Raw genomic sequence first — 22,891 nt, forward strand, 5'->3', positions numbered from 1 at the left:
TGGCACAGATGATCCCCTACTGTGGGCTACATGTGTTAAAGGGCAGCTCTGGACAGTCTCCTAACCTGATTCGCGTCCAGACAAGCCAAATGGTTCAGAATGTATTTCCCTGGGTCACAGCAGAAATCTGTTATTGTATGTTTTTATGTGACCTGTGGATTTTTGTAGGCCTGTCAGACTATGATTATGACACATGAAAAGGAGAAACCTACCATGTGATCTCACATAAGCGACAGAAAGTCACAGCATAAGATTAAAAACTGTAGCACATCCAGCCCGCTGTACCTTCATTAATGGCTAAAGCAACATTTACCACCCACCACTTGTTGTCTGAAGGACTGTGCATCAGCTGACTCATGCTGAGCATTTAACACTCTGACCTGGCCAGATGGGGAGATGCTCTCCCTCTTCATACAGAGGTCACAGGGGGCATCATTATCAGAAAATTATTTGAGCCTTTGAAAGTGCTGTCTTGCTAAAAAGATGAGACTCACAGGCTGCTGCTGCCAGGAGATTAGCAGCCCAAAGAAGAGTGAAAGTACAGAAATACTCATCTGGTTTGCTAGCTTCAGACTGTCTCTTTTTTGCTAGTATCAGTGGTAACATGATGGTAACCTTCCATCAGGGAGTGTGTGCATTCCTTATATTAAAAACCAGCAGCTACGATTGAGGCATGCATAAAGGAATTTCTCTCAGGCTTTTTTATGAAGAACTCCCCTCAGCTAAAGATGCCCTGAGGAGTTCTGATGCCATCAACAGTTAATGGTTACATTCAGTTTTAGTCACCCAAATCCCCAAAGTCTGACCGACACATTTAAAGGATTTTCTCCTTCATTAAACCTTTGGGAAGATGACTTTTTGAATGTTTGTCACTGTGCTTTAATTCCACTGATATTTGCTTGGAAGTAGACTTCAGCACTTGTATAAATGTCATCCCATATCGCTTCTATTGGCCAAAGCTCTCCAGGGTACCTTTGAGGTGTGGTCATTTTAGATCTTCCCATTAAACTCTATCGGGAGCTGGGTGGGGCGTAATTACTTCTGACAGGACTTTACTTTTCTCTGTGCATTGTTTGGCCAGATTTATCTTTGAACATAGAGCAGTGACCCTGCATTGTGTTTTAAACTGCGTTGTGGACTGTTGTTGTTAGCCATGCTAGCCTCAATAGCTCCCTTAGCTCCCCCATCCATTCCTACTTTCCTTTAGCCAGCCCACGTGAGTAAATTTCAGCAGGCAATAATCTGGTCTGACTTCACCGGGTCAGATCTGACTGTATAATTCAGATGCTGCTCTGGCCTTTAGCTGAATCACTGTTTTGTGTTCACTCTGTGAATGTTGTTTCCTGAATGCTGTAGAGATATCACAGGAGGCAAAGTAGGGCAGTCAGAGGGGAAAACTGGTTTGCAGCTGATTTCTCACAGCTGTTTGGGTGGTAGCAAAATCCAATTAGTTGCAAACAAGATCAGTGTGAGTGGAACATGTAAGAACTGATCACTGTTCAGTACAGTAAATTGACTCTTCCAGAAAAATGCAGCCACTTTGGCTAAGCAAGTTAGTTTCCTGTTCCTGCTGCACAGGAGGTCCAGTATAAAGGGTTAACAGGTGCTTAGATGTTGCACACATGTGCTCATCTGCGTCCCCACGCCCACAATGTAAACGTGGTGTCTTGTGTCGAAGTAAGAAAACACAGGATCTTGGTGAAATATTTATTTTGCAGATCAGCATCTTTTAGCTTGGTGGATGTTTAGGACACAGGCGTCTACTTTGTACACTCTCTTCTGCTAATGTTTCATGAATGCGTGCATGTGACGTCCTCACCCTGTATGGACCCAAGGGGCTCTGCGTCTGCTGCAGTGTGTAAAGTAGCTCCTGTAGGCAGAAGATGTGGTACATGAACTCCCAAAGAGGAGCATATACATGTATACTCTGAGTGGTTCTGGATTTTTGCAGCTGAAGCTGGTGTCTCTATTAATGCACACAGTTAATGTTGTTAGCTTGAGATATCTGCAGTGAAAGTCAACCCGTATATAAAGTCCATTTGCTTTTGTGTAGCCGAGGTGTGACCGTCTGTAGGAAAGTAAGGGATGACTGTCAAATCTACTGAATGAATAAATGTAAATGTAGCTCCGGCTTGGTGCATTAGCATTCCTTTAGCATGTGGAGAAACCTTAAGTGACGCTTGCAAATGCAGACTGCTCTGAATGTTGAGGTGAAAAGGAGCTGTTGACAGAAAGCTGTAGCTATTTCCAAACACAATGCTGCAGGTTTTTGTGCTAAAACTGCAGCCGTGTGCTGCACACTAGAGACGTTTTGTGTCACATGTGCTTTTATGCTTATATTTACTGCTAAATGAGGCATGTTTTAGGTAAAGTGTTTTTCTTTTATTAACAAGAGAGGGTTTCCTGTCAGCTGTCTGTTGTAAATTTGATGCTTGATAGCTGCTCTGCATTCCCTACACAGTTGATGTAAATAGGTGGGGAGGGTTGCTTTGAAAAAAAAATTGCCATGAACTCTTCACTTGTCTCCCACATTTTTCCCAGCCTGTGGATCTTGTCCTCTTTTGTTGCGGCAGACCCTTTACCCTCTGTCATCAGACACCTCGGGGCTGTTTGTAGCCGAGTTTTAAGAGGTGTCGGGTCCGCCAAAGGTCGCGATCCTGGAAGGAGTGCTGATGCGTGAATGGGTATAATGGGACTACAGTTGCAAGACTTCATTAGCAGACTGCTGCTGCTTCTGAATGGGTGTTGAGTGTGTTTATGTGTGAACAGAGGATTGTGTGTTTGCTAGGGTGAAATATCTGTAAAGCATGTTGTTATGTTCTAGTATATTACTGCCAATTACAGACACAACAGTGACTCAACATAAATGCAGTCAGTCTGTGTAAATGCTAAGCTAGGTCGCAGCCCAGTTTGTATCACACTCTTTCTACTCCACCTCTCACACACCCGCTTGTTGCACACACACACACACACCGTCAGCTGTTTCAGAGAAACTCTTGTCTTCAGTCGTCCAGCTCGAGTTAGCTTTTATCTGTCTTGGGGTCATGCCTGGGCACCATGATAACGGCACATCCCACTGTGGAGGTTCGGGTGTGGACTGTTTGTAAGAAGGGACATGTCCAGTTGGCAGTGTTGGACGAAATATATAACAAAGCTGTTGTTGACGCAAGTCACGGGTATAAATGCGATAAACTCTTTGGTAGCCAGGCGGCTGATCTGCTGTGCCACTGTGAGCTGTGATCAATGTATGGTCTCCTCAAAGAAACCAGACTCCATTTGTCGGGGAGTTGCTGGTTCACTGCTGCCTTGTTTGGCTGTTAGCTCATGTTTTAATAGCTAATGTAATGCAGCATTGGATCAGAAACTCCTGACTTGTGCAGGGTTAAATAAGTGTTTTTGTCAGTGGAGTCTGGCTTTGAGGAGAGTACTGGTATATCGGCTTCAGATCCCCGTTAGAATAAGGCGGTCTGTTGGTTATTTAAAGCTGTGATGATATTCTAAACTTAAACAAATATGTATTTTTAAATTTACTGTGACTAAAATATTATTATATTTAACTAACATCTGTACTTTTAGTGCCTTCTAATTATTAAAACAAATTTTTTGCTTCAAGCAGAACAAGAAGAATCTCAAATGAGCTCTTTTAAAAAGGCGTTTGAATCCAGGTGATATCTGGTTAACATTTGAGGTCACTCACTTGTTAAACGACCCTGTGTGTGTGTGTGTGTGTGTGTGAGAAGCTTGTTAATGCAGCTCAACAGGGAGACGCCTCCTGGCCCTCCTTGCTCTGTCTGAGCTTTTCACTCAGCGCAGAGTGACGTCACTACACTGATCATGTGACGCCAGGGAGAGTCATTGATGTGTGTGCGTGTGTGTCTGCTGGCGTATGCTGTCGTTTCCTCCATATTTGGTTCTTGCAGCCAGGGTTCCCTCCTCTGTCGTCACTCCTCTGCACAGCAGCTAGTAGATAAAATAGGTTTGACACTCAGTTGTATCACACACAGGCATTTCCATTAGTTATTTTTTTGGATATTGTGGTGTGTGTCTCAGATCAAACATTTGATCATGGTGTTTTTTTTCTTGGATCAGGCTTCTGAAGCCATTTTTTGGACTTCCTCCATAACGTTGCCACAGTTGCAGGGGAAAATCCCAGAATCCGACACCGAAATATGTTCATCTGTCAAATACAATAAAAGAGCTCAGAGTTGAAAAATGAAACAATACATATGTGGAGCAGCAGAAAAGTGGTTTTAAGGCAACCGAAAGTCCCAGCGCCTGGCCGAGGACAACACCACGACTGTGTTTATCTAAGCCTGCAGAGCCGACGTGGCACCAAGTTTATTTATAGGCTCCACCAGCGATACCCTGTGGGATTTGGAGCAGGTATTGTCGATGGTGCGTGCTGGAGCACCCATGAGAATTTGTCTTTGGTCTCCACCTGGTAAAAGAACAGTGGAGTTTCTAAGAAAGAGAGAGCTGGAGAGTAACTGGAAAGAAAGAAGATATCAGAGAGGGAGCATTGGAGGAATAATGTGGTATTCTTAGCACTGCTTGAGACAGTTCATTAAGTGTAGTAAAGCATATAGATTTGGTGTGAAGGATTCCGATTTAGAGCCCATAATTCTGAATGAATTAACACTAGTGCATGGCTAATGTGAGCCGGTGGGGGTTGGTAGTGGTGGCTAATGTTAATGGTAGCCTTTGGCAGTGTGATGCGCACAGCAGGCTGCAACAACTGACTCTGAACACAGTGTAGAAACAGGAAGAGTGTGAAAGAAGAGCCGGAGAAGAGGAGGGGGTGAGGATGCGCATGAGAGTAAAAGGCGTCGCTAACATGAGAGGAGTAAACGGGCGATCAGAGAAGAGCAGTTAACCTTTTCAACCACAAACACTTTTTGAGTCTTCTTTTTCATCCCGCCCCAGTTTTAGTCACTGGTTTCATTTTTCGCTGCAATTAAAAAAAAGTCCTGAACCTCAATGGAAATTGTTAAAAGTTTAAGATGTGGTTTGGTTTATTTTTCAATGTTTTGCAGCTTGCATTAATCACTCACTCTGTGTTGGCTAACAGCTCTACTCCTGCTGCTCCCCTTCATCCACTCATGTCATTCTTCCTGCTTTATGTATTTCTGTTTTTTGTGCCATGTCTCTAATGCTCCACACACACCTACACCTGACCTGTCCTTGAGTTTAAGAGAATGTACCACTGTTATCAGAGCTGTTGCACAGTTGAGCACATAACGCTTAGATAACACACAGCCTTCACTCCTACCTGTCGAGTCAGATTGTTCTCAAGGTGCTGCTGTCTCGCTTGTAGTCGTTTTGAGCCCAAAAAAAACTCCCAACTTCTCGGAAACATTGTGAAGGTTGGACAGAGACTTTTTTTGTGTGCGTGATTGTGGATAAAAGACTTGACATCTCATTCAGGCATCTTTATAGTTTGGAAAAAAACTGTAAACAAGTTGGAGTAGTCACCAGCTCAGTATTTCCTGCATACTGCTGAGAGATCAGGGACTTTTTTGAGGCCTCATGTACAACTTTGGCCCAAGAGCTAAATCAATAATTGATAATCGATTTAATAATCAAATTGTTGGCTCCTGAATCGTAATCGACTCAAATGTGAGGTGCCTGAAAATTCCCACCCCTAATGAAATATAACATTTTTATTTGTAGCATCCTCAGTGGCCAGTAAAAGAACATTTTGATCAGTGTGCTAAATAAGGAGTAAAGACTTAGGAAGTTTCTTATTGTTTGAGTTGCTTGTGTAAAAATATTATTAAAATTCAGAAAGCAGCAGCAGTGTGTCTGCCTGAAGAGCGGCAGCAGCAGCAGCAGCTTAGTGTTGATGGATGTCCTGGAGGGTTTCCTCTGACCTTCTATCATCTGATATCATCTGATTTGCCCCGAACACTGAGTGGCCCAGTGAGTGATGCATCCATGCCTGTAGTGGAGGATCCACGGTGTGTGCGGCTCAGCTGATCGGCAGCTCCAGAGACCCGATGTTTGTGATTGAACAACAGCCGATTGTCCGTTTGCTGCAGTAGCGACTGCTGGGCGATAAAACTGAATTACCAGCCAGATACGGTTTTTATGCGTTTTTAGGATCTGTGATGTGCATAGCCTGTAATGGCACATTGTGTGATCCGCATCCCTTTATTGATCACAACATTTATCGATCAGGCTCTGTATGTTACTGTGCCCCTTTTCTTGATAGTTAAAGCTAAAGTTAAAGTTGAATAAAAAGGTGAAAAGTCTGCAGCTATACTGGAGACTCCCTAGTGATATAAATGCTAATATTAGCCTGCTAACATTCTATTTTTTTAGCAGATCTAATTATAGTGTGTGAGCATGCTAACAATTCCTCATGACCATGTATTAATAGAGGTCACAGGTCAGGTTGGGACATGTCATAATGTTTTAGCATGCTAAATAGCATGTAGGTAAAGAATTCACATCCCCTAAACATTAAGTGTGGCACAGTTATCTTTTATTGACAGCGTATACAAGCGGTTAATTGATTATCCATAAATGTTGTAATGAAGTTGTGAATATCTCAAAGGTTCAGTTGTAGTTAGTCGTCCATTCACCTTCTCCGTTACAGGCTGCTAATGTTAGCATAGCAAACCTTCTAAACAGTGCAAACCTCAAACGGCTCCTGAATTATTTTGTGTTGCATTTAAAAAAAAAAAAATACAACAAACTGTTGCTGGTCTAAAACAAGCACCTGGTGTATTAGGGTCTGAGATTGATTTAACCTGATTCAGCGGTCAAAATTCAAACTGTGGGAGGAACATTTATGAGAATGGTAGCAGAAGCTGTAAGGAAAACATAACCAAAGGTTAAATGAATATTGTGTATAGGAATACAGCCAACCATCTAAAACCACTGCATATCAGAGCCTCTGTGTTTGTTGGAGAACCTTTCAGAGTGCTCCGTCATGATGACGAAGCGGAACGACTCAGTAAAACCTGCGAGCGTCACAATCTGTCATCCATCATCCCGTGGCTTCACAGGAGCACAGTGAGCTTGGGAAAATGTCTGCATTTTAACACCTTAGCAGAAAATCTGATGGTCAAACTGTGTCTTTTCCTTTGCCTGTGAAACATGCTCTGTCATGCACTGAAAGGAGCAGCAAGGCATTTAAAAAAAAACTTGCTGCTGTTCCCACTTAGCAAACTAAGCAAATAAGAGGGGTTAAATACTTGAGGAATTCATGCTGATTCCTTGACTTAATTTAGCACAGAGTTGATTCCCTGGCTCAGGCTGCTGAGAGGAGAACAGAAGCTGCTGTTATAATAAATATATAGTGTTTGGACATGGAAGAATATTGTTTAAGTTCTGCTGGTGTTTATGACAAAAAAGTGCCGTGTATAGTTTGGTAATATGTTGTGGAAGGCTATGATGTAGGTTCCAGCTTTTTCTTCAGAGGCTTCTCTTCTCACAGTGTCCGGATCTAGCTGGAGAAACAGAACAGGTGGTGTTTGGAATCCACCAGCCACTTCTATAAAATCTCGGGTCATGGTCGCCCAGGTCGGCTAATACTGGATAGATCAGGAAGACATTTACCAGAACCCAGAATGTGTTGGTGCTTTGGTTTGAGAAATCCCCTTGTTTTCAATCGTCATTAGTCATGTTTGTTTAATTGGCAGGTTCACATGATGTCATCAGCCATGATTAGGATAAGCAGCAGACTGTTGAAGCAACATTATATCTGCTGAGTTCACTGGGGGTTGTAAGAGGCTTTTGTTCAACAGTAAAATGTTGGCAGATTGAGAATTTAAGCTTCACAAATCAAGTTGCCCTGTTCATGAAATGGTTGACCTGTGGACAGTAGGGAAAAAGTGGTCCATGAACCAAAACTGCGGACCTGAACTTGTGATCTTTGACCATAGATGATTGTTTTTTTCTGACAACCTGTGTGGAGCTTGGAATGAAAAGAGGTTCTCCACATCCAGAAACATAGGGGATATCACAGGGATCATAGTGCCGTGGAACAGGCCATATAGTTAGAAAGAGGCTCATGGGAAGTGTAGTGCAGGTACCATGGCTGTCTCCATTACTGTCATGGGTGTTGATCATCCACTTGTCAGCCTATTCAGTGTTTGCAACACAGGATGTATTTTGATTTCTCGGTGTGATAATAAACCAGAAGTGATGTTGATCCTGAGAGATCTCGATGGAAGGAAGTTCCTGTGATGGGAACATGCATAGGGTAATAGCTATAGTAATAGTTAATAGCTAAGTTTTGATATGTGTCCAGTATTTTGCCACCTAGCTGTAGCTGCTGTTAACAAACACCCTGCAGGACGTGCATGCTTGTGTTAAATGATCCCAAACAAGCGTGTGACCCTGATGGACGCCACACCCAACACTGACTTTAGGCTCGGGTTGCATTGTAATCATTGTTGGAGCTTCTTCCTGGTACTTGCTGCCATTCACCAACCAAACCACTGAAGCTTCATTGACTTTAATTGTTGGAAGAAAAAGTGTTCTCCCTTCATAACTTCAGGGGAAAAGTAATTGAAGGACATGTTACTGTAACAAAAGGAAGCTTGTGGTTACACCATTGCTCAACTTTGTGATTCAAAATTAAGCAAACAGTTTAAAGGTCAGAAGTCAAGCTGCAGCTTGCAGTGTAGCGTCATAGCGTCTGAATTGGAGCCTGTACTAAATGTGAAAGACTGCATGTGTGCAGAAAGCAGTATTTTTTGGCTGTGTGTCAGACTGAGCTTACCAGACCAGTGTTGCCTGATCCTCATCTCTGCTTGAGGCTGAACTAGCTGCCTCCAGCAAATGTCAAACTGTAAATGGTTGCTTTGCATTCTGGGTAACGTGACACCAGGTTTTGACAGGAAAGAGGAACTACTTTTAAAAGTTGGTATTTATTTATGAAAGTGACATCTGAACCTGCTGCATTTTTCCTATCTTGCTGGTTACACGTGTGTTTTATTCTAACAACTTGCTGGAGACGAGCCAGTCAGGGAGAGTGTGTTTAAACTGCACAGTGAGTGTTTGCAGTGATCGTCAGGGTTCTTCATGTCCTCAGTTGTACCCAAAATGCCTCAGAATCAGTGTATGTACCCTCCTTTGAAGAAAACACAAGTACACAGACACATTCATATATATTTTATTCTCTTCTTTCTTAAAATCCAAGCTAAGATTCAATATTTAATGAGCAGAATGTTAGAGGAGCTCCCTCTAGTTGTTGATTAGGGGTCTGTTTTAATGTAATTGCACGGCATACATATTTCCAAACTGTGACTGCACCACCTTCTGCACAAATGCTTCTTTCTGCCTCACCTTCCTCTGAGTGGCTGTACAGTCATGCTCTCTACAAACGTGACCTCCACTCAGACGCACTTCTGGCTGAAGGATTGTGCGACTGAGAGTTAAGACCATACACACTGTATACTGTACATGCAGTGTTTGCATGGGTCCTCTGCGCACCTAACAGACTTCCTAATAGAGGTGGATAATCAAAAGCAGCATAAGATGTTCAGATTCTTCAGAGAAGGTTCAGAATTAGCTTCTTATGTTGTTACAATTCTGAAAAACACAACTAGATTTAAAGTTTTGAAAGACTTGTCATTAGATAATAAAGATCTTCATGCACTAGTGTCATAGACACACTGTAATAAACCCCAGTGTGCTGCTGCTCTTACTGTTGTTAGTGATGCTGTCCACCAAAGGATTTTATTCCCGTCTCTCTGCTTCTGTTTCTGGTGATGTCCCTCGACGTGATCGTCCTTAAGGAGCTTACTGAGATTTGCTCTTTGGTGTAAACTGCTCCATGTGAGCTGCTTTTACTCCCTCATATTTTTGCGTCTGTTGACACTGCAGCCAAAGATGGCAAAGGGCAAGCTCCTCAGACAGAGCCAGAAAATGAGGCTGAATATTTATGACCTGATATGTCTCCAGCTGGGAAATGTGTTTTCTGACAGGGGTGAAAGAGTGAATGAGTTTTAGTTTATGTGAAAATATAATGCAACTTATTAAGCCGATACAGCCTACCTGCTGCAGGTAGATAAGGAAAGTGATGGAAATGCTAATTAAAACATACAAAGAGGCACCAAAACTGTTTAAAACTTTCAAAAACCAGCCGCTTTTGTGTTGACTCTTGTGTGTTTTTCTGTTCAGCCGAGTTTATCCACAGCTTGGACCAAAAAAATTCAAATAATTTCAAAATAGAATCTGTTGTTTTCCTGCTTTTTTTTCCCCTCTTCACTGCTGTTGTCTGATGGCTTTTTAAGCTACATCTGTGTTGATGTATTTAGAGCCAGTTGTAACGTCAACCACCTCTTTGTGTTCCCACAGAGTCGACCGGCCCCGCCAAGGTGGTGAGAGCAGGGAACCCGCCCAAAGCCAGACGTGGGGGAAAGGTAAAACTTTGTGCTGTATAAGTTCACACATTCAGCTGGATTTTTGCTTTGTTTCTATTTTTAAAAACTAAAATGGTGATTGATATGTGTAAAATACAACTTAATACTTTGAGAGAGAAGAGAGAACCTTCCATTTTTGACAGCAAACTGAACTAAATGTGTCCATTAAACACCTCAGTGGACTTTTTATCTGTTATGCCTCAAGCATTGTGTAGTCGTCTCCTCTCTGACTTCCTAGAATGCAAATGTGGGTCCTTAGTGAGCCAATGGCACGGCTAATACAACTTGCTTCATTCACAACTTCCTACCTTTGATGGCACTCCAGCATTTGTGACCACACCTTGACCACAAAGATTTACAGCCAACATGTGTGTAAAGGGCTTTGTCACAGCCTGGCAACCTGTGGCTAAAAATACACTGTGAAAACAATGAAGTGAATGCGCACAGTGAAGCAGTTTAATTTGTTGATTTATTGTTTATTCTTGTGATCGGATGATGGATTTTTCTTTTGTGTTTGTGGCTCAGGTCGGAGACTTTGGCGACACCAACAGCTGGCCGACTCCAGGAGAGATTGCAACCAAGGACATGCAGGTAGGTGTTGCTGTTTGTTTGTGCTGAGTGTGGGGTCACAGGCTGGTAGATGTGCAGAGATGTGGGTGGTGTCTGCTGCCTGTCATGGACCGCTGAAGTATTCTGTAGCTGCTTGGAGGTGGCAGTCTGGTCTCCTCACTTGCAACATAGACGGAGGGAGTCCTTCAGTGGAATGAGAAGCACAGTAGGGATTTATTGGCTTGACTTTAGCATTGAGATTAAACAGAAAGCAGGAAGAGACAGAAGAGATCTTGTCTTTTGTTTCTCAGATATTTGTTAGCTGAAACATTGAGGACGCTACAGCCCAGCCTTCCCAGCTGCACTCCTCTGCAGTGGATGTGTGTTGTTCTCCACAATAGGTATTTTAGTGGTTGTGGCTGTAATTACACAGCAGCAGCTAAGCGGCACATCCAGACAGAGCAGTCTGCTGCTTCTCCTGGCCCGACTTTGTGTCCTTGTTTCTTTTTTTAAGGCGTGGGTTAGTCCAGGCTCACCACCATGTGGAGACCTCTTAGAGTCTGAGGTCAGCAGTCCTTTGTTTCAAGTAGGCACCCGGCTAAAGGACTCATCTTTGAAGTAGGTTATTGTTTTAATCGAGATTCTAAAAAGTCTAAAAAGTTCTTTTAAGTAGAAACCTTGAATAAAATATTTAGAAAAATACTTGTATTTTCACCCTTTTCTTTTGCACGCTACAACACAACTAGGAAGCCATGATTGAACCACTTGTGACCAGCAGTCACATGATTTAAAAATTCTGTGTTTGACTGACTTGCAGGATTTCTGCAGCTCACGTAACGAGTGAAGGAAAAAAAACTTGTAGAGGCTGCAAATAGTTAAATATCTGTAGTTTATTTTTTCCCCTCCACGTGCTAAAAATGTTGACATTAATTAACGTTTTTATAACAAGCAGTCTTTGTAGAAATATATTGTCTTTGTAAGAACATACAGCCTTCTAATTATGTCATATTGCACACTGAGCCCAGCCCCTTTAAACGTATTTCTCGTGTCCCCCTACAGCTCTACAGCTGTTGGTCAGCTCAGGGATGCGTCTAATTTGTGTCCTCTTACAGTAGCAGCAGCAGCCAGTCCTCCGTCAGAGCCGCGTTCTATTTCTGATCTCTGGATGATAGTGTGTCAATGGGCGAGCGACCCCGGTAACCTCCCCTATATTAGGCAGCCAGGTCTGAGCAGACAGGAGAGAGAGAGAGAGAGAGAGAGAGCTCCTGTCCCCAAGCAGGAAAATGTGGGTCACATCATAAGCCAGGAATAACCGCCAGGTCCACTGACAGACATCACCGACGGTGGGAGGGGAGGAGTTTGTGGAGATGGTGGCCAAAGCCTGGGAAAGGATGTCCTTTTAGGGGATCCCCCCCTTGAAAGAAACCACCCCTGGATCTGTGCTGTGGCTATTCATAGGACGGGGGAGTGGAGGAGTAGGGGTAACGTAACATTTAAAGCCATAAATTGCCCACAGAATTCCACTGATTATTCATGCTGGGAAATAGACACTAAAACTTAATGAAGGACAAGAGGGCGAAGCTTAATATTCAGTGCAGTATTTACAGCCAAGCCTGACATTTTATACAATAAACTGTCCACACTTTAGTAAAGTTTAATGCTGTCTCAGCTGAGATTTTAACTTCTCATTCAGTTTCATTTATACTCAAATTATTTTGATCAAGAAATGGTCATTTTTGATTTTTTTTATGAAGCAAAGCGGCAAACATGCTGTCTACAACTTCCTTTTTGAGAATTAATTGTGTTTTATATGATAGTGAGTTGAGTATTTTAGGTTTTGGACTGGTTATGAGTCTAAATCTGCTCAAAATAAAAACAAATCTAGGTGAGATTGCCCTGTAACTTTCCTCAGTACTGATAGAAAATAACTCTAAATCAAACAGACTGAATACAAAAATGACTTCTGTGGTCCTGTGTAGCAACAGGCTGCCTTCTGCACAGTGATGCAGTTTCCATGTGTAGGTTGGTAGAAAGGTGTAGCTTGGTCATCTCTTTCAGACATTGCTGTTAAAAACCACCTGGCTCTGTTATATTTCAAGAGAATGCACATGTCTCTAGAAGTCTTGTGTTAATTTTATACTGGCTGTTTAATGGCACCAGGTCACATACAGCCCCCCCCCCCTCCTCCATGGACTTCATGAGTCTCCCACTCCATGGCGGCCTGTGACGGGCTCCCGTGTTTTTTGTGTCACTTTTTTGTTAGTTATGGAAACAAGAAGCAGAGATAAATCGTTTAACCGTTTGTCTCGTCACTCCATCCTGTTGTCTGTGTGTGTAGTGTTGACTTCTTGTGTTGGATGGAGAACAACTGCAGCCTGAGGCCTCATCCTGTAGTGGAATGAAGAATGAATCAGCGCCTTTGTGATCTTGGCGTGTTTGCAGCCGTTTTATTGATTCAGAAATGCACACACACACACACACACACCTGAGCCACAAACACACTCATCTAATGCTTTATTTCATCACATTGTTCTGTCATCGCTAAAAATAATCTGAAGCCGAAGTTGTAATGACACAGCATTAACCATGCAGCCGCTGAGATTTCAGTGGACGCGCTTTGTGAAACCCAGAGGGAGCTGAGCAGACTAACAGATGCGTCTTATTATCCACAGCTTGTGCAACATCCACTTGGCATTTTGCCGTGTTTGACGGCAGCAGGGTGAAGTGAAGCTTAATGCCATTGTGTTACTGAAGCAGAAAAGGCCAGTGCTGGTTATTTAAATCAGAAATCCCCAGATTATAACATCATGGACTTTAAAGGACTCACTGATGACCAGGGTCAGGTGCTGGGACTTTATAACACTCACTACACTTGAAGCTGTTTGGTAACAGTGTTGTTTATTGTGTCTGTACAGTATGTGTGTGTGTGTGTGTCTACATCATGGTCCACCTCATTTGTCTTCTCTAAACTGCTCTTCCCTCCCTCTGTTCAGATCGAGGCAGTGACACGGACCGTGTCCTGCCCGCCGACTGTCAGGCAGGTCAGAGACTCATGGAGATCCACTGTAAGTTCAACATGCAGCCCATGAAACCTGCAGCCTGCTGATATTCAGACACTGTACCTCATTATGAGACAAGTTAGACATCCGTGAATTTACACCACACTAACAAAAAGAAAGATTTATCAAACTTTTTTGTCTAAAATGATGATATTACAGCTGTTGCATTTAATTTTGAAGAAGATAAAACCGTTTAGGACACTGGAACGTTGACTAAAGCTTGATTTATGCTTCTGTGTTTCGCCTACACAAGCAGCCTACAGTGTTGTAGGCATTTTGAACTTGTGTGCACAAAACTCAAGTCAGGTGCAGACTCTATTTGTTTACTCATTGTGCTTCATACATGGCGACTCATTAATGTTTAACACTGAATTGACTGCAGCACAGGAAAGAGGGACATTTCTGGATGTCTGCAGGTACACGACCAATCACAGATTTGCTTTGCAGCGCTCTACAACAGCGATGAATCGACACAGAAGCTTAAATCCGGCTTTAGTCTGTGGCCTAAGGTAGAAGAGTAACTTCTATGAGGTGCATAATGTGTCTCTGTATGACCCAATATTAAGGTTTACCGTTAGAACCTGCAGACTTGCTGTAGAAGTGATGAGCTCCTCATGTCTCTTCTCTGACTAAACATCTGTGTGGAGAACTTTAATAGCTCTGATCTCAGTGTTGAAGTTTGCAAATGCCTCTTGCATTAATAACACCTAGTGCCATTTAGCCTAGGCCTCTCCTACATGTACACAGTTCCTTCTTCATCTTTGAAGGACGTACTGTACCTTCAGAAATAATCTCTATGAAAAGCCAAACAGAGTAAATAACTATGGAAAAAGCTTCTGTGACACCAGCTGTAGGATTCTGAAGAGAAGAGTCTTGAGTCTTGAGTATGGGATGCTCCGACCGCGATGTCGGCAGCGCCACAGTCTGCCTTAACCCCAGTTACAGGCAAAGAGATGGAGAGCGAGTAAAGCTGAGGCAGACGGGCAGTCAAAAACAGGAAAAAAACAAACAAAACATGTTCATTTCTGCTGTAGACTTTGACAGTTTAAAACAGAAGTCTATGGTGGTTGACTCACTTTTGGAGCCACCCGTAGAGGCTGCAGGGTGAACAGACATTTTTTAAAACTTTATGCATGGGCTGGCGCTTGAGAGTCACTCAGTTAAACTACACCTCCTTCTACCTTGGGCCACAGACTTACCAATCACCCCCTTGTAATTATATACACAAGACGTGTCTCAGGGCAGGGCCTGTATCTTTTGAAGGATGAGGTCCACCATTTATGGCAGATTTTAAAAGACTTAGTACTGCTACACTGTGAAAGCCTCTGACCCTCTAGGTTGGCAATTCCCATGGAAGACTAGGCGTTGAAAGGAGAACGAAGTTTTTGTTTCTCTTAAGGTAAAACTAGTTAGCTTTGCTCGTTAATCTTAGATTAATTTAAATTATGTCCTTCACACTTTTTCTATCCCATACCATTCATCCAACATGTCAACACCAAACTTTTGTGACTTCCATATCACACCTATCAGGTCTGAACAAATCATCGTGTATGTACCTGACATGTCTGTGTCTGTGTGACAACACATGCATCACGACAGTAACACAGTCCTGGGATGTTGGACTAGGTTGGCAGTGGGTGGTTGGGTGATTTGAATTGGAGTGATATTTAAAGACTGAACATATCGTCACATGTCTGTCTGAACCTCTGTCAGGTGGTGTAAAAGAAAAGGGCAATTATGTCTCTCAGCTAATGTGATTTCTTTGCCATTTAATTACTAAAGTGTTGATTTGCAAGTCTTAAAGAAGCCGGATTTGTGTTTGTTTTGTGGAGACTCCCGTTAACAATGCTCAGAGCTGCAGTGCATGTCTGGGGCTCTCTTTGAGTTCAGCATGTTTTTAACGCGGTTTCCTCGAAGATTGTGCACGTTGTGGTGTGTTTGGGTGTGTGTCCTGGACAGAATGGTGTGTTGTGGATGAAACCTGTTGAACCTCTACTCACCTAATCAACACTAATCAAATGCTTTGCATGTTTCCTATGCAAACCTCTCAGGAGTGCCCAACTTGCGTAGATCGCAGATAGCTGAGCGGCCATAACACAAACTCCTGTTGGATTTGCTTAAATTGTGATATCAGCTGCGTGAGGCGAAGATAATCAGGAAAGCCAATATGTGTCTGTGTCCGTTGGGAGTCAAATGTAATAAAGAGACAAAAGACAATGAAAATCCTAAACGTCAGTCTCTTTGGTTTTTGGGGGGTTCCAGCAAGAGTAGATCAATAATTCTTTTAATAATAATAATGAGTGCAAACCTTCAGTTTTGCAGTATTCCAACAGTTTTGCAGTATTCCAACAGTGTACATGTTATTTTATGATCTCTATTAGAGGTACAATACGTACACACACATCTGAACAACCAAAAATGAAACTGAAAAAATCTAACCAAAGGTGGTCAAAGAGGATTTTTAAACTCCATGATTAGTACAGAATGTTTAGCAGCTGCAAATATGACTGAAGCAACATGTGGTCTGTCCAAAAGGTGGCGATAAAAACTAATCCCAGTATTGATCACGGTGTTACAGTGGCTCGCGCACAGTAAACACCGGGAGACGGGATGTATTGTTGCAGACAGTCATCCACACGTTCACAGAATTAAACTCACACAGACCAGAGGTCTGCTACAGTCAGCTGCACTGATCTTCTATTGTCATGCTGTGCGCCCTCTTCCCTGAGCATTATCAGCTCGTTAGGCCAGGTAACCACGACTGTGCTCACAATTTACAACACAACTGCATTGTCACCCTAGTGTGACGTGCGCTGCGTAGTTCTGCACACACACGTCTCGCGGAGTATGGTACCTCCGTGCCGAAATAACTTTTTTTTTTAATCTCTTACCACCCGTGGAGCGAGTTCTCTGTTCTCTGTCTCGCGGAGTATGGAACAGCCTTTAGTATCACTGGCATGGCTACATACTGCCTGCTAGCTGTGTTGCTAAGCTACTATGAGGTGGGAGTACGTCGCACACAAAAAATGCGTCATCATGACGAGACACTAATCGCCGTAATCGATAAGTGGCAAATATTAATCGGTGACAGTTTTTTCTGATGATTAAAATTGCGCACGATACGATTGTGCACAAGCCCTCCATCACCCGCAAGCGCGCACATGTGAGCCCACAATAACAATAATGGCGGAAGGCGGTGGCGTTCAGTTAAATGATGCGGAGCAGCACGTTGCTAACTGAGGTTCAACGCTCAACTGCGACTACGAAGAAACACAACGGCTGCAGCTGTAGTATATCGTGTGAAGCGTGAAACGTCGGTTGTTGCCATAGTAACTAGATATTTCCTCGTATGAACTCCGACGGTGAAGCTGCCTCCCGCTCTCTATTGATGGACTCCTCGGTAAGATAGGAAAACATTACAACAGTGAAGTCTCCTCCAGCAGATGTTGGAAAGAATTCCACTCAGCCGAGAATCCGCGATAGTCGGATAGTGATTAGTCAGTTTGCTCCTTACGACCAAACTAAGCGCTGGAAGAATGTATCGCCAGTTGATTTTCACAGACATACATTTAAATGTGGAATTGTCTGGTTTGTTTGTAATGTTTTTTTTTCTGCTGCTGGTCTACAGTATGAGTGAAAACATGCACTAGTGTGGGACATATTCCAGTCACATTTTTTAACTTGAAATAATCACTGATGTGACTTTTTTTCTGAACTTATTTGTCCTGTTTAATTTTAATGTTGATATGCACTGCTCTGTGACCTTAAGATAGGAACACTTGAAGGACAAAGTTACTTTAAATGTTGCTGCTTCATTATTATTTTGAAGCAATTTGTGCATCTGTTATCAATACATATTTCAAACATGGCTGGTTGGTGCCTAATCACTACTTACCAGCTTAACCTGTCAGAATGAAGTAGTTAACTTGACTGAAGTATCATTTTAGAACAATGTGATTTAGAGTCAAAAATGTAGGGTAGGAGATTTTGAAAACTCAGTGAGAGTCAGCCAGATTTTGAAAGTAAATGCACGCCCCGTTCTCACATGTGCGCAGAGCAGGAAGAGAGCAGCCAACCAGCCAACTATACGGGCAGGGGCGCCTCGTAGGATTGGCTGATGCTTTTAGCGTTTTATAGCTTCCACAGATGATTCATATTCTTCGTTTTAAAGTGAAACTGCTGAACTAATCGGCTGCTATCGGATTGTAAAGAGAAGTTACACTAATTTAACAAAAAGTGCATCAGAATGAAATCTCCTACCCTACCTTTAAATGTCAAATTAATCGTTATCGGCTAAATGTCAGAATTAATCGTGATTCATTTTTTTGCCAATATCGCTCAACCCTAGTTTATCTTCAATTAAATCAGACAGAAATAATGTGTCGCTTGTGTTTGTGGCAAGTTTTAGATCGATTCTGTTTCTTCAACTCGTTTCTGAACCTTATTCCTCTTCAGGGCCCCAAAAAGACGGCAGCCAAGAAGGAGTCCAAGGAGAAGAGAGAGAGCAACGAGGAGAGCAAGGAGAACCTGAAGGCCAAGTCTGACGACTCGGGAGAGGAGAAGAATGGAAATGATGACTCCCAGAAGAACGGACCTAAGAAAAAAGGTGAAAATTAGCAAGCAGACTACTTCCCTAATGTTGGCACCATGCTAATGCGAAGTCCTGTGTCCAGTCAGTCGAGGTTTGCAGTGTGTGTTGGCAGCATATTAAACTGTCAGGCAGGCAGTGAGTGTTTTCTGACCTTCACAACATGGCTGCCCTCAGTGTACCCAGCAAAGTTCTTGCCTCTGTTTTTCCCCCCTGACACAATACTGGCATACAAATGTGTTGGTGAGGATTTCACCACTGTGCTGCTTGTGTTTTTTTTATTATTTTTTTTATAAAGTTAGCAGTTTTAACTGAGGTTCAAAATGTAAGCTAGAAGATTTACATTGTGCAGTAAGAAGATGTGAGTCAGGCCCTGCAGAAGTCTATTTAAACCGGACACAAATAAGGACTCTGATTCCCGCATTGAAGCAAAAATGTTTAATTTATTGCTTGCTGTTTGCAGTTTCTGATTCGCTGTACGTTACTGTATATTAGTGAGCACATTTGAGTTACATAATAGCTGTATTTTCTGTTCAGTAGCCCGTTATCGGCTGGTCTGTGTACTCTTTCCCTCTTTCTTTTTTTTTTTTTCTTCCTTCATCTCTACGCTAGGCCACGTCACTTAGAACTGACCGTCACTTCCTCTGTCTCATTGCATGTGGTATCTGTTACAAACTCGCACACATCCTCAAAACATGCAGACAGCCACATGTCATTTTAGATAGCGGATCACTGATGCAGCCTACTGGCTGACTGAGGAACTGCAGTAGTCTATTTTTCCCATACTCATAGTAACTTGCAGACAAACTGACCAAATCTGAACAATCAGTTTAAGAATTTTAAGCTTTTCTTTGGTTTTGTTTATGGGCTCTACACCTCAAGCAACCTTTGGGAGTTATATATATATATATATATATATATATATATATATATATATATTAGCTTATATTTGGAGTGTCACTCTATGATTGTGTAATTTTGTTGTACATTTTGCACCTACCTGCTAAACTAAAGTACCAAAAAGTCTGTTTACGATGGGTGAACTCTTCCATTTTTAAAACAAATTGTGCATTTATTGAACTAATTTGTGTACTTTGTTGTTATTGTGTCATCACAAACAGGAAACAAGCAGAAATGGGTTCCCCTGATGATCGAGGTGAAGTCCGAGGGCCCTAGGGAGCGCTCGGCCTCCAGGAACAACAGCAGGCAGAACGAGAACCCTCGCCTGCCTCCTAACGCCAGGAACGACCTCAGAGGTCAGTCTGCGATGTCACCACCTAACACAGCGAGGCCGCAGGTTCAGGTTACGTAGTGTAGGTGTCAGCAGTTGGGTTTACATAAGCTTTAAATTCCAGGAGTTATTTGATAAAGCTGCAGGTTTTTTCTCTAGCTGCTGATTACATTGAGCACTTAGCTTAGTTAGTCGACAGTGTGCATGACTCAGCAGCATGCAGATATGTATGAGATTTGCACTGATCTGTACTTCTGCTTTGATGGTTTTAATGTGCACCACTGTGTGTGTATAAATAACTTGCTCAATGAGGAAATGTGCAGAGTGCTGCCATGATCAGAGAGCTCTGACAGCTGGCTTCATTTGGTTGTTGGGAGTTCGCTGACAGGGATGTGGGTCATCTCCCTGCAGACTGGCACAGTCAAAAGCATGAGCGGGAATGGCGAGACGACCACGATGAGGTGTCCAGTGTGAAGAGCGAGGGGGCGCCCTTCCGTGGAGGTTACAGAGGGCGCGGACGCGGGAGAGGAAGAGGAAGGGGACGCGGACGAGGTGGGGGAAGAGGTCGGTTGAAACACTGTAAATACAGTCATACCACCGGCCATCTTTTCTTGTTTTTTTATTTGCAAGAATCATTGATGCTTAAAAATTGTGTGTGTGCACTTACAAGATAATAATCAATACTTTGCAGAGGTGCTGCAGAAGTGATGAGTTCTTCATGTCTCTTCTCTTGACTAAACATCTGTGGAGAGAACTTTAACAACTCTGATCTCAGCATTGAAAATCTGAAAATCTAAATTAATTTATAAAACAACAATGGTGACCGCTAAGCTCCTTCTTTATCTTAGGAAAGATGTATTAGATCTGATCTTCCAGTGTCTCTTTGTCAGTTTGGATTATCACGTCCAAGCTGCAAGTAAGGACCCCCTCCCTAAGTGCAGCCACCATGTCCTCATAGGATAAAACGGAACTCATCAGGCTGAGCTAAACGTTTCTGGGTCTGGTTTCTGGTGCTGCTCTTTAAAATGAGTGTTTTGTGACCCTGACTTGGCTTCACCTTATCGTTAAAAACACAAAAAAGTCCAATAACTACTAAGAGAATGTTGAAATAAGGAAAGATTTCCCTAAAGTCCTGTTGGATCTGGCAGAATTATCATTTTCTCTTCATTCTTCTCTTTCTGCTTCCTGACTTCCCTCCTCATGTTCTAACATTATGAAAGGGGAATAAATTAATGTCCAGTTTTACACCCCCCCCTGTCTTCTCGAGGATTCTTTGTTGACTTTGAGCAGCCCTAAAGAAGCTGCTGCTGCACAGATCACCTGTGTATTTATTTAGCTCTGGCTTGTGTGTACTTATACACACAGGATTTTAATGACGACATTCATTCTCTAAGATCTTTATGGTTTCTGTTGTACACATTGTTACTGTTTTCATATTAATCCTCACGGTGAGCTCATTCTTTGCTGCAATATGAAGCTCTGTACCTCTACAGAAACTGCACAGTCATGGCTGGAAGTAGAGCTAAACATTGATATGAAGATTCAGAGGACAGAACTGGTAGTGATTCCAACTGTCTAACTGGCTGTTTCTCTCCTGTCCAGGCCACTATGATTACCACTACGGCTACAAGTCCTACGATGTGAAAGATGGACCCTACGGCCAGAAGTTCAGCAACTCTGTGACCTACTACTACGACAACATGAGCAGCAGCGAGGTCTACTCCATCGACCACGACCTGCTGAAGGACTACATCAAGAGGCAGATGTGAGTTTGGCTTCTGTCCCACTGGAATAATAATAATAATAATAATAATAATAATAATAGTAATCTTACTTGCTGATGTGCTGCAGATGTGATGAGCTCATCATGTCTCTTCTCTGACTTATGATCAATGAAGAGAGTTTTAACAACTCTGATCTCAGCATTGAAGCAAATGTAGATGCAGTGTGATGATTTTGTTGTTTTGGGACATGAACGGAGGACAAGCATGACTGACCCGTTCAACATACGTAAGGTTCAGAGCAGTACTGCTGCATGTGTGGAATGAGTGTATAAAGGCTAGATACACAAAAGAAGCACACATATTTGTGTCACTCCCACATCTGGCTGACCATGTTAGGTTTATAGTTAAAACTGAGCACAGTCGCCAGTAGATTTGTTGGCCCATAACACAAGGAGCTTAACAGCTTCCTTGTGTGCACTTGGTCCTCCCTTTAGTTTCAATCTGTATTAAGTTACCGAGTCTTTGAATTCAGGTCAGATCTTCTGTTTCTGATTAGGCCTTTTTTGGAAGGAATTTGTTTACTTCTGACGCATGTGGTGACACCACGGTGTTTGTCTCGTACCTCCAGTTTTTTTTTCCTATCCTTTCCCGATGTCTTGGCCCCTTTAAGAGTTTAGTACCAGCAGCTGATAGGTCTGTTCATACCAGCTGACCACGTGTTTTCTCTGCTTCCTGCAGTGAGTACTACTTCAGCCTGGACAACCTGGAGCGGGACTTTTTCCTGCGGAGGAAGATGGATCTGGAGGGCTTCCTGCCCATCGAGCTGATCGCCAGCTTCCACAGAGTGCAGGCCCTTACCACCGACGTCAACCTCATCCTGGAAGTAAGCACATCAATCAGTATATTTAACCAGTGAAGAAGAAGAATTTAAACATGTAACTAACCTGAAGAATTTTATAGACGTTTATAATCATTTAGTTCTCTTCTTTTATTATTTCTTTCTTACCTTTTAATCTATTTTTAACTAGTTCCATTCTTGTTTTTAATGCATCTCTCTGTGTGACTTCCTTTCGACTAAATAACCTTATCCTGCCTCTCCTGTCAGGCTTTGAAGGACAGTAAGGAAGTGGAACTGATCGACATGAAGATCCGTCGAAAGGTGGACCCGGAGAAGTGGCCGCTGCCCGGCCTCACCATGCCAAACCACACCCACACCGACTTCTCGCAGCTCATCAACTGCCCTGAGTTTGTCCCCAGACAGATGACTGAGGAGCCCAGAGGTGAGAGCAGGAAAAAAATGTCCCACAAGACCCATACCTAACAAAATGTATCTTTTTCATCGTGATGACTTGTGTGTCTGCTGC

The 22,891-nt window shown here is 42.7% G+C and overlaps 1 protein-coding gene across 4 annotated transcripts in view; it reads left to right on the plus strand.

Annotated features, from left to right (window-relative positions):
* Nucleotides 1-22,891, plus strand: part of larp1 (La ribonucleoprotein 1, translational regulator) — a 32,824-nt gene that overhangs the window by 2,858 nt on the left and 7,075 nt on the right. For 2 of the 4 annotated variants that reach the window (XM_028420746.1, XM_028420749.1), the window contains exons 2-10: nt 10,312-10,376; nt 10,902-10,967; nt 13,919-13,990; nt 18,440-18,590; nt 19,694-19,828; nt 20,215-20,367; nt 21,406-21,568; nt 22,266-22,410; nt 22,633-22,807. In XM_028420746.1, the coding sequence (XP_028276547.1) occupies nt 10,312-10,376; nt 10,902-10,967; nt 13,919-13,990; nt 18,440-18,590; nt 19,694-19,828; nt 20,215-20,367; nt 21,406-21,568; nt 22,266-22,410; nt 22,633-22,807 (1,125 nt within the window). The remainder of the gene's footprint in view (nt 1-10,311; nt 10,377-10,901; nt 10,968-13,918; nt 13,991-18,439; nt 18,591-19,693; nt 19,829-20,214; nt 20,368-21,405; nt 21,569-22,265; nt 22,411-22,632; nt 22,808-22,891) is intronic. The other 2 variants (XM_028420748.1, XM_028420750.1) reach the window with 2 other exon arrangements.

Source organism: Parambassis ranga, chromosome 14 (genome assembly GCF_900634625.1).
Source record: "Parambassis ranga chromosome 14, fParRan2.1, whole genome shotgun sequence".
Taxonomy (NCBI): domain Eukaryota; kingdom Metazoa; phylum Chordata; class Actinopteri; family Ambassidae; genus Parambassis; species Parambassis ranga.